Source organism: Ammospiza caudacuta, chromosome 1 (assembly GCF_027887145.1).
Source record: "Ammospiza caudacuta isolate bAmmCau1 chromosome 1, bAmmCau1.pri, whole genome shotgun sequence".
Lineage (NCBI taxonomy): Eukaryota > Metazoa > Chordata > Aves > Passeriformes > Passerellidae > Ammospiza > Ammospiza caudacuta.
The window spans coordinates 155,388,644-155,403,226 of NC_080593.1; the positions used below are offsets into that span (position 1 = coordinate 155,388,644).

A 14,583-nucleotide genomic window follows, 5' to 3' on the forward strand; every position below is an offset into this window, starting at 1 on the left:
CAGTGGATTTCTGTGGTGTGGGGAATGTGGGGGTGGGACTGGGGCACACCCAGGGGATGAGGGAATGGGAACATTGGGGAATTCAGGGCATGAAGATCCTGCAATTGTATCCCAAAAAATCCTCCCAGGAGCCCTGGGAATTCTGATCCTGGTGGATCCCTACGTGTAGGGAATGTGAGGATGGGATTGGGATCCTCAGGACAGTGGGAACTGGAATGTGAATGGGGACACTGGGGGATGTGGGAATGGGAATATTGGGGAACTCAGGACAAACAGAGCCTGGAATTGTATCCCAAAAAAGCCTTTACCGAGCCCTGGGAACGGGAATTCCAATGGTGGCGGATCCCGGTGGATCCCGTTGGGAGCGTCAGGAGTGGGGAAGGTGGGGATGGCACTGGGGACACTGAGGGATGTGGGGACGGGGATGTTGCGGACACTGAGAAACTGAGGACACCAAGAGCCTGGAACTGTATCCAAAAAAGCCTTTATTGAGCACGGGGAGTTCCAAAGGCAGCGGATCCCTGCGGATCCCTGCGGCAAGGTCAGCTGGAGAGGCACACGGTGCCACTGGAGAAGCGCCGGGGATCCCTCTGGATCCAGCTGGATCCCACTGGGTCCCCGTGGATCGGGGAGAGGCGCAGGGGGCCGTCGGCACCCAAGGGGAGGAGCCGGGGCTGGATCCAGGTGGAACCCTGAGGATCTCACTGGAACCCTGGTGGATCCCAGTGGATCCCAGTGGATCCAACATGCGTGGAGTCGCACGGTGCCGTCGGCGCCCAAGGGGAGGAGCCGGGGCTGCTGGGGCTGGATCCAGGTGGAACCCTGAGGATCTCACCGGAACCCTGGTGGATCCCGGTGGGTCCCAGTGGATCCATCATGTGTGGAGTCGCACGGTGCCGTCGGCGCCCAAGGGGAAGAGCCGGGGCTGCTGGGGCTGGATCCAGGTGGAACCCAGGAGGATCCCAGGTAGATCCTGAGGAGCCCCGTGGTTCCCCCCGGATCCCACTGGATCAGGTGCAGAGGCAAAGGCTTCCGTCAGCTCCCGAGGAGAAGAGCCGGGGCTGCCGGGGGTGGATCCAGGTGGAACCCTGAGGATCTCACCGGAACCCTGGTGGATCCCGGTGGATCCCAGTGGATCCATCATGTGTAGAGGCAAAGGCTTCCGTCAGCTCCCGAGGAGAAGAGCCGGGGCTGCTGGGCTGGATCCAGGTGGAACCGCAGTGGACCCCACTGGAACCCCATGGATCTGGGTGGGTCCCAGTGGGTCCCAGTGGATCCCAGTGGGTGGATGGATCAGGTGTGGAGTCTGACGGTTCCGTCGGCCCCCGAGGAGAAGAGCCAGGGCTGCCGGGGGTGGATTCAGGTGGATCCCTGAGGACCTCACTGGACCCCTGGAGGATCCTGGTGGATCCCGATGGGGATCCAGGTGGATCCCATTGGATCCTGTTGGATCAGGTGTAGAGTCTGACGGTTCCGTCGGCCCCCGAGGAGAAGATCCAGGGCTGCTGGGGGTGGAAGGCGACGTCGAGCACGCCGAGGTCCAGGGTGGGCGCGTGGCCCTTGAGCACCTTGAGCGGCACCAGCAGCGCGTTCTGCAGCAGGTCACTGCGACAGCGAGAGGGAACGAGGGGGAAAAACGGGAACGCTGGCACCGGAATGGGAATTCTGACACCGGGAATGGGAATTGTCTCAATGGAAACGGGAATTCTGACACTGGGAATGGGAATTGTCTCAATGGGAACGGGAATTCTGACACCGGAATGGGAATTCTGACACTGGGGATGGGAATTGTCTCAATGGAAACGGGAATTCTGACACTGGGAATGGGAATTGTCTCAATGGAAACGGGAATTCTGACACCGGAATGGGAATTCTGACACTGGGAATGGGAGTTCTGACACTGGGGATGGGAATTGTCTCAATGGAAACGGGAATTCTGACACTGGGGATGGGAATTGTCTCAATGGAAACGGGAATTCTGACACTGGGAATGGGAATTGTCTCAATGGGAACGGGAGTTCTGACACCGGAATGGGAATTCTGACACTGGGGATGGGAATTGTCTCAATGGAAACGGGAATTCTCACACTGGGAATGGGAATTGTGACACCGGGAGGGAGTGGGGATGGGAATTCCAGGAGTGGGATTCTTACAGCAGGAATAGGAAAACTCATGGCGGGAATGGGAATTTCTGACACTGGAAATGGGAATTCTCACAGCAGGAACGGGAACTCCGGGGGTGGGAATGGGAATTATGGGAGTGGGAATGGGAATTCTGGGAGCAGGAATGAGAATTCTCACACTGGGAATAGGAATTCTGGAAGGGGGAATGGGAATTCCAGGAGAAGGAATGGAAATTCTGGGAATGGGAGTGGGAATTCTCACACTGGGAAGGGAAATTCTCAGAGTGTGAATGGGAACTCTAGCACGGAGAATGGGAATTCTGGGAGCGGGAATTGGGAATTCTGACCGTGGGGATGGGAATTCTGGGAGTGGGAACAGGAATTCTCACAGCAGGAATGGGAATTCTCACACTGGGAATGGGAATTCTGGGAGTGGGAACAGGAATTCTCACACTGGGAATGGGAATTCTGGGAGTGGGAACGGGAATTCTCACACTGGGAATTCTCACACTGGGAACGGGAATTCTCACACTGGGGATGGAAATTCTGGAAGGGGGAATGGGAATTCTCACACTGGGAAGAGGAATTCTCACACTGGCAATGGGAATTCCGGAAGGGGAATCTCGTCCTGGGTATCTTTGGGATCTAATCCCAGATATCTCCAGGATTCCCAACAGCTGCCCCGAAAATGCTGCTGCCACCCCAAGAACCCGAAAGGGAAGGATCTGATCCCATGAACACCATAAATAAATCCCATAATCCCACGAATCCCGTAAATCCCGTAAATCCCACAAATCCTTTTGAATAAATCTCATAATTCCCACGAATCCCATAATTCCCATGAATCCCATTAAATCCTGCCAATCCAATAGATTCCACAAATCCCATAAATAAATCCTATAAACTCCATCAAAAAATCCCACAAATCCCATAAATAAATCCCATCAATAAATCCTGTAAATAAATCCATAAATCTCATAAATAAATTCCATCAATCCTATAAATCCCATAAATAAATCCCATAAATAAATCCCATAAATCCCATAAATAAATCCCATAAATCCCCTAAGAAAATTCCACAAATTCCCATAAATAAATCCATAAATCCCATAAACAAATCCCACTTAAAAAATTCATAAATCCCACAAGTAAATCCCATAAATGAATCCATAAATCCCGTGACAATTCCTGATGAATCCCATAAGTAAATCCCATAAATCCCATGACAATTCCCGTGAATCCCACAAACAAATCCCACAAACAATTCCTGTGAATCCCACAAGTGAATCCCATAAATCCCACAGACAATTCCCAGTGAATCCCACAAGTGAATCCCATAAATCCCACAGACAATTCCCGTGAATCCCCTAAATAAATCCCACAAATCCCATGAGAATTCCTGTGAATCCCATAAGTAAATCCCATAAATCCCACGACAATTCCCATGAATCCTGCAAACAAATCCCGTAAATCCCCTAATTAAATCCCACAAATCCCCCAGACAATTCCGGTGAATCCCACAAATCCCACAAATCCCCCAAACAAATCCTGTAAATCCCGTGAAAATTCCCGGTGAATTCCACAAACAAATCCCACAAATCCCCTAAATAATTCCCACAAATATGTGACAATTCCCGTGAATCCCGCAAACAAATCCCATAAATCCCACAGACAAATCCCACAAATTCCCCAGACAATTCCCGGTGAATCCCACAAACAATTCCTATAAATCCCCTAATTAAATCCCGTGACAATTCCCGGTGAATCCCACAAAGAAATCCCATAAATCCCCTAATTAAATTCCATAAATCCCGTGGCAATTCCCGGTGAATCCCACAAACAAATCCCACAAATCCCCCAAACAAATCCCGTGAATCCCGTGACAATTCCCGGTGAATCCCACAAACAATTCCTATAAATCCCCTAATTAAATCCTGTGACAATTCCTGGTGAATCCCACAAACAATTCCTATAAATCCCCTAATTAAATCCCGTGACAATTCCTGGTGAATCCCACAAACAAATCCTGTAAATCCCATGACAATTCCCGGTGAATCCCACAAACAAATCCCATAAATCCCCTAATTAAATCCCGTGAATCCCGTGACAATTCCCGGTGAATCCCACAAACAAATCCCATAAATCCCCTAATTAAATCCCGTGAATCCCGTGACAATTCCCAGTGAATCCCACAAACAAATCCCACAAATCCCCTAATTAAATCCCGTGAATCCCGTGACAATTCCCGGTGAATGCCACAGACAAATCCCATAAATGCCCCCAACAAGTCCCGAGAGTGCCGCGACAATTCCGCACTTGTAGACCATGCCGTGGCAGACGATGACGGAGCCGTCGTCGGAGCCGGAGGCGAACAGGGGGTAGCGGCGGTGGAACGCCACCGAGCGCACGGCGCGGCCGTGGTGCCTGCCGGGGCGAGGCAAAAACGGGAATCAGAACGGGGAAAACAACGGGAAAAATACTGGGAATTAGCAGCGGGAAAAATGGGAATTCCCGCTGGGAAAAAAAACAACGGGAAAACGGGAATCAGAACTGTGAGAAACGGGAATCAGAACAGGGGAACGCAGGAATCAGCGGCAGGAAAACAACGGGAAAATGGGAAGTAGCAATGGGGAAAATGGGAATCAGAGCTGGGAAAGCAACAGGGAAAACGGGAATGAGAACAGGGAAAGATGGGAATCAGAGCCGGGAAAGCAACAGGGAAAACGGGAATCAGAACAGGGAAAATAACGGGAAAAACAATGGGAAAAATGGGACTCACCACCGGGATAAACACAGGGATAAACACCAGGAAAAAAACAGGAATCAGAGCTGGGAAAAATGGGAATCAGCAAAGGGATAGGACACCGGGAAAATTGGGAATTAGTGCCAGGATAAACACCAGAAAAAATGGGAATCAGCACCGTGAAAAACACCGGGATAGACACTGGGTAAAACGGGAATTAGAGCCAGGAAAAACACTGGGAAAAACACCGGGATAGACACCGGGTAAAACGGGAATTAGAGCCAGGAAAAACACTGGGAAAAGCACCGGGATAGACATTGGGAAAACGGGAATCAGCAATGGGAAAAACAATGGGGAAAACGGGAATTAGCACCGGGAAAAATGGGAATGAGAGCCGGGAAAACACAGGAATCAGCAACAGGATAAAACAGTGGGAAAAACGGGAATTAGAGCCCAGGACAGACACCGGAAAGGACACCAGGAATCAGCAACGGGAAGAACACTGGGGAAAATGGGAATTAGGGCCCGGGGAATGGGAATCCACACTGGGCGAACGGGATGGAGGCCGGGACGCCAGGACTGACCTCAGCAGGCGGTAGGGCCGCGTGGACAGGTCCAGGTCAAACCAGGCCAGCTTGCTGTCGTAGCTGCCGCAGATGACGTTGTCCCCTGCGGAACAAGGCCGGGGTCAGCGGGGGATGCCCTCGTTCCCACCAGGAATCGATCCCCTCGTTCCCGGGGGGATCCCGGGGGGATCCCGGGGGGATCCCGCACCTCCGGGGTGCACGGCCATGCTGGAGATCCACTGGCAGTTGCTCTGCAGCTTCTTGGCGAGCTCCTGGCGCAGCAGGTTGTAGACGCGCACGGAGCGCTGCGAGGCCACCAGGAAGTAGGGCCGGAGCGGGTGGAAGCGCACGCACTGGATCATGCCGGGGCTCCTCCGGAACGGATCCTGGCTCCAGCGCCGGCTGCTCTGGTGGATCAGCACCTGCCGCCCGCCGGGGTTCCGCACCACCGACGCCCAGTAGTCGCCCTTGCCGTGCCACGTCACCTGCGTCACCGGCTGGGGATGGGAAAGAGAAAGGAATGGCATGCAGGCGAGATCCTGATCTCCTGAATCATCCCGGAGCTCCTCAGGATGGGAATGCGAATGGGACTGCGACTGGGATCCAGGTGAGATCCCGAAATCCCGACCCTCTGGATCAACACCGACGCCCAGCAGTCGCCCTTGCCGTGCCACGTCACCTGCGTCACCGGCTGGGAATGGAAATGGGATCAGGAACGGGATCGGGAACGGGATCAGGAACGGGATCAGGGTCAGATCCGAAATCCCGACCCCCGGGATCACCGTGGAGACCCTGGCTGTGCCATGTCACCTGCCTCACCAGCTGGGAATGGAATGGGATCGGGAATGGGATTCGGGTGAGATCCCAGAATCCCGACCCTCTGGATCACCACGAGGGCACAGGAATTGCCCTGGCCGTGGCGTATCATCTGTGTCACCGGCTGGGAATGGGAATTGGGTCAGATCCCGAAATCCCGACCCTCTGGATCACCACGAGGGCACAGGAATTGCCCTGGCCGTGGCGTATCATCTGTGTCACCGGCTGGGAATGGGAATTGGGTCAGATCCCGAAATCCCGACCCTCTGGATCACCACGAGGGCACAGGAATTGCCCTGGCCGTGGCGTATCATCTGTGTCACCGGCTGGGAATGGAATGGGAATGGGAATTGGGTCAGATCCCCAAATCCCGACCCTCTGGATCAACATCAGGGCCCAGGAGTCACCCGTGCCGTGCCACATCAGCCGTGTCACCGGCTGGGAATGGAATGGGAACGGGATATTGGTCAGATCCCAAAATCCCAACCCTGGCTGTGCCATGTCACCTGCGTCACGGGGTGGCAATGGAATGGGACTGGGATATGGGTGACATCCCAAAATCCCGACCCTCTGGATCATCCCGGAGCTCCCCAGGTTGGCAGTGGAAACAGGAACAGCAACGCGATCGGGATCCGGGTCAGATCCCGAAATCCCGACCCTCTGGATCACCACCGGGGCACAGGAATTGCCCTGGCCACGGCGTACCAACTGTGTCACTGGCTGGGAACAGGAATGGGAATGGGAGTGGGATCCGGATCCGGGTCAGATCCCGAAATCCCGACACCTGGATCACCACTGGGGCACAGGAATTGCCCTGGCCGTGGCGTACCAACTGTGTCACTGGCTGGGAACAGGAATGGGAATGGGATCCGGATCCGGGTCAGATCCCGAAATCCCGACACCTGGATCACCACTGGGGCACAGGAATTGCCCTGGCCGTGGCGTACCAACTGTGTCACTGGCTGGGAACAGGAATGGGAATGGGATCCGGATCCGGGTCAGATCCCAAGATCCCGACCCCCTGGATCAGCACCAAGGCTCAGTAACCACCCTGGCTGTGCCAGGTCACCTGTGTCACCGGCTGGGAATGCAATGGGAATGGGACTGGGAGCTGGGTGAGATCCTGAGATCCCGACCCTCTGGATCATCCCAGAGCTCCTCAAGGTGGGAACAGCTTCGGAATCCAGGTGAGATCCCGAAATCCCGACCCTCTGGATCAACACCAGGGCACAGGAATTGCCCTGGCTGTGCCACATCACCTGTGTCACCGGCTGGGAATGGGAACGAGAAAGGAAGGGGAGATCCCGACCCTCTGGATCATCCCAGAGCTCCTCAAGGTGGAAATGGGATTGGGATTGGGATCCAGGTGAGATCCCCAGATCCCAATCTTCTGGATCACCACCGAGGCTTAGGAATTGCCCTGGCTGTGCCACGCCACCTGCGTCACCGGGCTGGAATGGGAATGGGATCTGGGTGAGATCCAAGGTCCTGATCTTCTGCATCATCCCAGAGCTCCTCAGGATGGGGGTGGCATTGGGAATAGGAATGGGGTGCAGGTCAGATCCCGAAATCCCAACCCTCTGGATCACCAGCAAGGCCCAGGAATCGCCCTTGCCGTGCCGTGTCACCCGCGCCACGTCTGGATCAGGGCTGGGCACGGGATCCAGGTGAGATCCCCAGATCCTGACTCTCTGGACCATCCCAGATGTCCTCGGGGTGGGAATGGAATGGGATTGGGATCTGGGTGAGATCCCGAAATCCCGACCCTCTGGATCATCGTGGAGGCCCAGGAACAGCCGTGGCCACGCCACGTCACCCGCGTCACCGGCTGGGAATGGCAGGAGAATGCCGATCCCACCCAAATCCTGGGAGTGCCAATCACACCCAGATCCTGGGAATGCCGATCCCACCCAGATCCCGGGAATGCTGATCCCACCCGAATCCTGGGAATGCCGATCACACCCAAATCCCGGGAATGCCGATCCCACCCAGATCCCGGGAATGCCGATCACACCCAAATCCTGGGAATGCCGATCCCACCCAGATCCCGGGAGTGCCGATCCCACCCAAATCCTGGGAATGCTGATCCCACCCAAATCCTGGGAATGCCGATCACACCCACATCCTGGGAGTGCCGATCACACCCAGATCCCGGGAATGCCGATCCCACCCAAATCCTGGGAGTGCCAATCACACCCAGATCCTGGGAATGCCGATCCCACCCAGATCCCAGGAATGCTGATCCCACCCGAATCCTGGGAATGCTGATCCCAAAAATGCCAATCCCACCCGGATCGTGGGAATGCTGATCCCACCCAGATCCTGGCAATGCCGATCGCAGCGGGATCCCGGGAATGCCAATCCCGTCCAGATCCCAAGAACACGGATCCCACCTGTATCCCGGGAATGCCAATCCCATCCAGATCCCAAGAACACCGATGCCACCCGTATCCCGGGAATGCCAATCCCATCCAGATCCCAAGAACACCGATGCCACCCGTATCCCGGGAATGCCGATCCCATCCAGATCCCAAGAACACCGATGCCACCCGTATCCCGGGAATGCCGATCCCATCCAGATCCCAAGAACGCGGATGCCAGCCGTATCCCGGGAACGCGGAGCGCACCTTGCCGTGCTGCACCATCAGGCGGATGCCCCTGGCGCGCTCCTCGGCGCCGGCCGGCTCCCAGCGCACCGGCTGCGGCCGCTCCTCCTCCGGAGCCTGCCACGAGTCCAGCAGCTGATCCGTGCCCGACACCAGCAGCCGGTCACCCAGGCCCGGGTTCACCAGGAGCACCTGCTCGTCCCTGGAACGGGAAACGCGGGATCAGGGGGAAACCTGGGATCAGGGAATCCTATGGGATCAGGGAATTCCCTGCCAGGAGCACCTGCTCGTCCCTGGAATGGGAAATGCGGGATCAGGGAATCCTATGCCATCAGGGGGAATCCTCTGGGATCAGGGAACCCTCTGGGATCAGGGAACACTCCCCAGGAGCACCTGCTCGTCCCTGGAATGGGAAACTCGGGAACAGGGAATTCTATGGGATCAGGGAACCCTCTGGGATCAGGGGGAACCCTCTGGGATCAGGGAATTCCCTGCCAGGAGCACCTGCTCGTCCCTGGGGAATGGGAAACTCGGGATTAGGGAACCCTCTGGGATCAGGGAATCCTCCCCAGGAGCACCTGCTCGTCCCTGGCGAATGGGAAACCTGGGATCAGGGGGAAATCTGGGATCAGGGGGAAATCTGGGATCAGGGAATTCTGCCCAGGAGCAGCTGCGCATCCCTGGGAATGGGAAACAGGGGATCAGGGGAGTTTGGGCTCAGGGAATCCCCTGGGACCAGGGGAAATCTGGGAATGTGGGAATGTCCCGGGACACTCACACGGCCACGGCCACGAGGCAGATGGAGGGGTTGGGAATGTTCCAGGGAATGATCCCAGGGAAATCTGGGAATGTGGGAATGTTCCAGGACACTCACACGGCCACGGCCACGAGGCAGATGGAGGGGTTGGGAATGATCCAGGGAAATCTGGGAATGTGGGAATGTTCCAGGACACTCACACGGCCACGGCCACCAGGCAGATGGAGGGGTTGGGGTTCCAGGGAATGATCCCAGGGTAAATCTGGGAATGTGGGAATGTCCCAGGACACTCACATGGCCACGGCCACCAGGCAGATGGAGGGGCTGGGAATGATCCCAGGGAAATCTGGGAATGTGGGAATGTGGGAATGCTCCTGGGACACTCACACGGCCACGGCCACCAGGCAGATGGAGGGGTTGGGGTTCCAGGGAATGATCCCAGGGAAATCTGGGAATGTGGGAATGATTCCAGGGAAATCTGGGAATGTGGGAATGTGGGAATGCTCCCGGGACACTCACACAGCCACGGCCACGAGGCAGATGGAGGGGTTGGGGTTCCAGGCCACGCTCTTGACCACGGCTCCGACGGGCAGCGTGCGCAGGCAGCGCGCAGAGCTCACCTCCCAGAAACGCACCGTGCCGTCATCCGAGCCTGTGCGCGGAAACAACGGGGTAACAACGGGGCAACAGCGGGGTAACAGCGGGGTAACAGCGGGGTAACAGCGGGGTAACAACGGGGGTAACAACGAGGTAACAGCAGGGCAACAACGGGGCAACAGCGGGGTAACAGCGGGGTAACAACGGGGTAACAGCGGGGGTAACAATGGGGGTAACAACGGGGGTAACAATGGGGTAACAGCGGGGCAACAGCGGGGTAACAACGGGGGTAACAACGGGGGTAACAACGGGGCAACAGCGGGGTAACAGCGGGGTAACAGCGGGGTAACAGCGGGGGTAACAATGGGGGTAACAATGGGGTAACAGCAGGGCAACAGCGGGGTAACAGCGGGGCAACAGCGGGGTAACAACGGGGGTAACAACGGGGCAACAGCGGGGTAACAGCGGGGTAACAGCGGGGGTAACAACAGGGGTAACAACGGGGTAGCAACGGGATAATGTGATAATGGGAATGGGATAATGGGGATGAAATGGGATGATGGGATAACGGGATAGGATAATGGGAATGGGACAATGGGATAATGGGGGTAGGATATCGGGATAAGGGGAATGAGATTAGGAATGAGATATTAGGATAATGGGGATGGGATAATGGGAATGGGGATGGAATTCCCGGGAATGGGATAATGGGAATGGGATAATGGGAATGGGATAATGGGAATGAAGTAGGGATGAGATGGGAATGGAATAATGGCAATGAGATGGGAATGGGATAACGGGAATGGGATAACGGGAATGGGATTAGGATTGAGAATAGGAATGGGATATTGGGATAATGGGAATGGGATAATGGGAACGGGATAATGGCAATGAGATAATGGGATTTGGAATGGGATAACGAATGGGATTGGGACTCCAGAGCATCTGGAAAAGCTCCAGAGTTTTCCGGAGGCACCGCAGGGCGGGGCCAACCCTGGGATCCTCCCCTGCAGCCGAGGTTGGGATTTTCCAGTGGGAAAAGCCCCGATCCCAACCCTGGCCCCGGAGCAGCTCCGGGTGGATCTGGGCTGTGGATCCATGGGATTTATCCTGGGAATTCCCAATCCAGGGATGAACCCATACCTGACACCAACCACTGCCCGCTGGGGGAGACGCTGATGGTCCGCACCAGGCTGGAATGGCCGCGGTAAATCTGGGAAAAAAAAACGGGAATAAGGGAGAATCCCAAATCCCAGGAGCTCCCTGGGAACCTCCGGAAGCTGCTCCGGAATCCTCAGGAAGGGAGGAGGAACTTGGGATTTTGGGAAGGGAGGAGGAATTTGGGATCTGGAGGGAGCACGGCCAAGGCCACCCCATCCCACAGCCACAGGGACGGGAATTGCAGGGAATGGGGATTCCAACCCTTTCCTGGGGAGTATTCCCAAAAATCCCAACCTGAGGCCATTCCCTGGGTCCTGTCCCATTCCCTTGGAGCAGATCCTGCCCTGGATGCCCCTGGATCCCCTCAATCCCATTTTTTTCTGGGATGATCCCCAACAAATCCCTCAGCCCCTCCTGGGAATTCCCCCATTCCCATCCCAACCACGAACCCACCAATTCCCTGTTTGCCCCAAATCCCAGGGGAATATTCCCAAAAATCCCAACCTGAGGCCATTCCCCGGGTCCTGTCCATGTTCCCTGGGAGCAGATCCCACCCTGGATCCTCCTGGATCCCTTCAATCCCACTTTTCTCTGGGATGGGCCCCCCAGCTCCCTCAGCCTCTCCCGGGAAGTTCTCCAGAGCCATTCTCAAAAATCCCAGGAAAGGGGCAAAAATCCCAGCCCCCTTTTCCAGTGATCCCCAGGAACATTTCCAGGACGTGCAGGAATTCCAGCTGGGATTGGCCCCTCTTCCCAGCTTCTCCCAGGAATCCATGTCTCCATCCCTGCCCTGCTTCCTGGACCCCAAATCCCAAAATTCCACCAAATTCCAGGGGAATATTCCCAAAAATCCCAACATGAGGTTGTTCCCTGGGTCCTGTCCCATTCCCTGGGAGCAGATCCCGCCCTGGGTCCCCCTGGATCCCTTCCATCCCACTTTTCTCCAGGATCAGCCCCCCAGCTCCCTCAGCCCCTACTGGGAACTCCCCCATTCCCATCCCAACCACGAACCCACCAAATCCCTGTTTGCCCAAATTCCAGGGGAATTTTCCCAAAAATCCCAACTTGAGCCCATTCCCTCTTTCCCCAGCCCTTTTCCCCTCAGGGCAGATCCCAAACTCCCCCTGGATCCCCTCCGTCCCACTTTTCTCTGGGACAATCCCCCCACTGTTCCCTCAGCCTCTCCCGGCAACTCCCCCATTCCCATTCCCACCAAATCCCTGTGTGCCCCAAATTCCAGCTGGAATATCCCAAAAAAATCCCTCACCAGAGCCTGGGTGGTGGGGAATGGCTGCAGATCCCTCGGCCGGGGCAGTTTGGGGATGAGATCCTCGGGATCCACGTTGACCTGCGGGACGGACACCACGCCAACAATCCCAGCTGCTCCCCACCCTCCGGCCGGGAACTCCGGCATTCCCGACCCGACATTCCCGGGATTTCTGCGGGATCAGGGGTGCGCACCCTCATTTTGCGCTGGCGGGGGCAGAGGTAGAGGTCGAGGCAGCGCTCGAAGCGCTCGTGGATGAAGCGCGGGTAGGCGGGCACGGCGCGCAGGCTCGGGAAGCGCCGCGGGAGGAACGCCAGGCGCCGCTCCGACGGCTCCTGCTGCTGCCAGGCCAGCTCCTGATGGGATAAAAACAACAACGGGAATGTGGGAATGATGGTGGGATACTGGGGATTGGGATAATGGGGATGGGGATGGGAAACAATGGGGAATGGGGAATGGGATAATGGGATTGGGAAAAATGGGAATGGGGAATGGGACAATGGGATAATGGGAATGGGGATGGGAATGGGAATGGGAAACAATGGGGAATGGGGAATGGGAAGCGCTGCGGGAGGAACGCCAGGCGCCGCTCCGACGGCTCCTGCTGCTGCCAGGCCAGCTCCTGATGGGATAAAAACAACAACGGGAATGTGGGAATGATGGTGGGATAGTGGGGATTGGGATAATGATAATGGGAATGGGAAACAATGGGGAATGGGGAATGGGATAATAGGATTGGGAAAAATGGGAATGGGGAATGGGACAATGGGATAATGGGAATGGGGATGGGATTGGGAATGGGAAACGGGGAATGGGAATGGGGAAAGGGAAGCGCCGCGGGACGAAGCTCAGGCGCCGCTCCGACGGCTCCTGCTGCTGCCAGGCCAGCTCCTGCCGGGATAACAACAACAACGGGAATGTGGGAATGATGGTGGGATAGTGGGGATTGGGATAATGATAATGGGGATGGGAATGGGAATGGGAAACAATGGGGAATGGGGAATGGGAAGCGCTGTGGGACGAAGCTCAGGCGCCGCTCCGACGGCTCCTGCTGCTGCCAGGCCAGCTCCTGCCAGGAAAACAACAACAATGGGAATGTGGGAATGATGGTGGGATAGTGGGGATTGGGATAATGGAGATGGGGATGGGAAACAATGGGGAATGGGGAATGGGATAATAGGATTGGGAAAAATGGGAATGGGGATTGGGACAATGGGATAATGGGAATGGGGATGGGATTGGGAATGGGAAACGGGGAATGGGAATGAGGAAAGGGAAGCGCCGCGGGACGAAGCTCAGGCGCCGCTCCGACGGCTCCTGCTGCTGCCAGGCCAGCTCCTGCCGGGAAAACAGCAACAACGGGAATGTGGGATCAATGGGATAGTGGGGATTGGGATAATGATAATGGGGATGGGAAACAATGGGGAATGGGGAATGGGAAGCGCCGCGGGACGAAGCTCAGGCGCCGCTCCGACGGCTCCTGCTGCTGCCAGGCCAGCTCCTGGCGGGAAAACAGCAACAACGGGATAACGGGATAGTGGGAACGGGAAAAACGGGATAACGGGATCGTGGGGATGGGAAAAACAGGATAATGGGGAATGGGGATGGAATGGAAGGGGTCACGAGAAGCCATTGCCAAGGATGGGGATCACAGGATGGGGATCCCAGGCCAGCTCCTGCAGGAATGCCGGGAGAGAAAGGGAACCACGGTAGGGAGCGCGGGGGTGTGGGGAATGGGAAAAATGGGACAATGGGGGAATGGGGAATGGGAAATGGGAATGGGATAATGGGAATGGGGAATGGGAAATGGGAATGGGATAATGGGGATGGGGAATGGGAAATGGGGAGGGGATAATGGCATAATGGGAATGGGATAATGGGATAATGGGATAATGGGGATGGGAATGGGGAATGGGACAGTGGGATAATGGGGATGGGAAAAATGGG

The 14,583-nt window shown here is 56.1% G+C and overlaps 1 protein-coding gene across 1 annotated transcript in view; it reads right to left on the reverse strand.

Moving 5' to 3' along the window:
* Positions 1 to 522: 522 nt before the first annotated feature.
* The window catches only part of BOP1 (BOP1 ribosomal biogenesis factor), an 87,319-nt gene continuing 73,258 nt past the window's right edge, over positions 523 to 14,583 (reverse strand). Inside the window, exons 8-16 of the mRNA XM_058812039.1 lie at positions 12,831 to 12,992; positions 12,637 to 12,717; positions 11,352 to 11,421; positions 10,131 to 10,263; positions 8,876 to 9,056; positions 5,641 to 5,929; positions 5,451 to 5,535; positions 4,440 to 4,547; positions 523 to 1,605 (exon numbers count right to left, since the gene is read on the reverse strand). Of these exons, the coding sequence (XP_058668022.1) occupies positions 1,452 to 1,605; positions 4,440 to 4,547; positions 5,451 to 5,535; positions 5,641 to 5,929; positions 8,876 to 9,056; positions 10,131 to 10,263; positions 11,352 to 11,421; positions 12,637 to 12,717; positions 12,831 to 12,992 (1,263 nt within the window). The 3' untranslated portion in view covers positions 523 to 1,451. The remainder of the gene's footprint in view (positions 1,606 to 4,439; positions 4,548 to 5,450; positions 5,536 to 5,640; positions 5,930 to 8,875; positions 9,057 to 10,130; positions 10,264 to 11,351; positions 11,422 to 12,636; positions 12,718 to 12,830; positions 12,993 to 14,583) is intronic.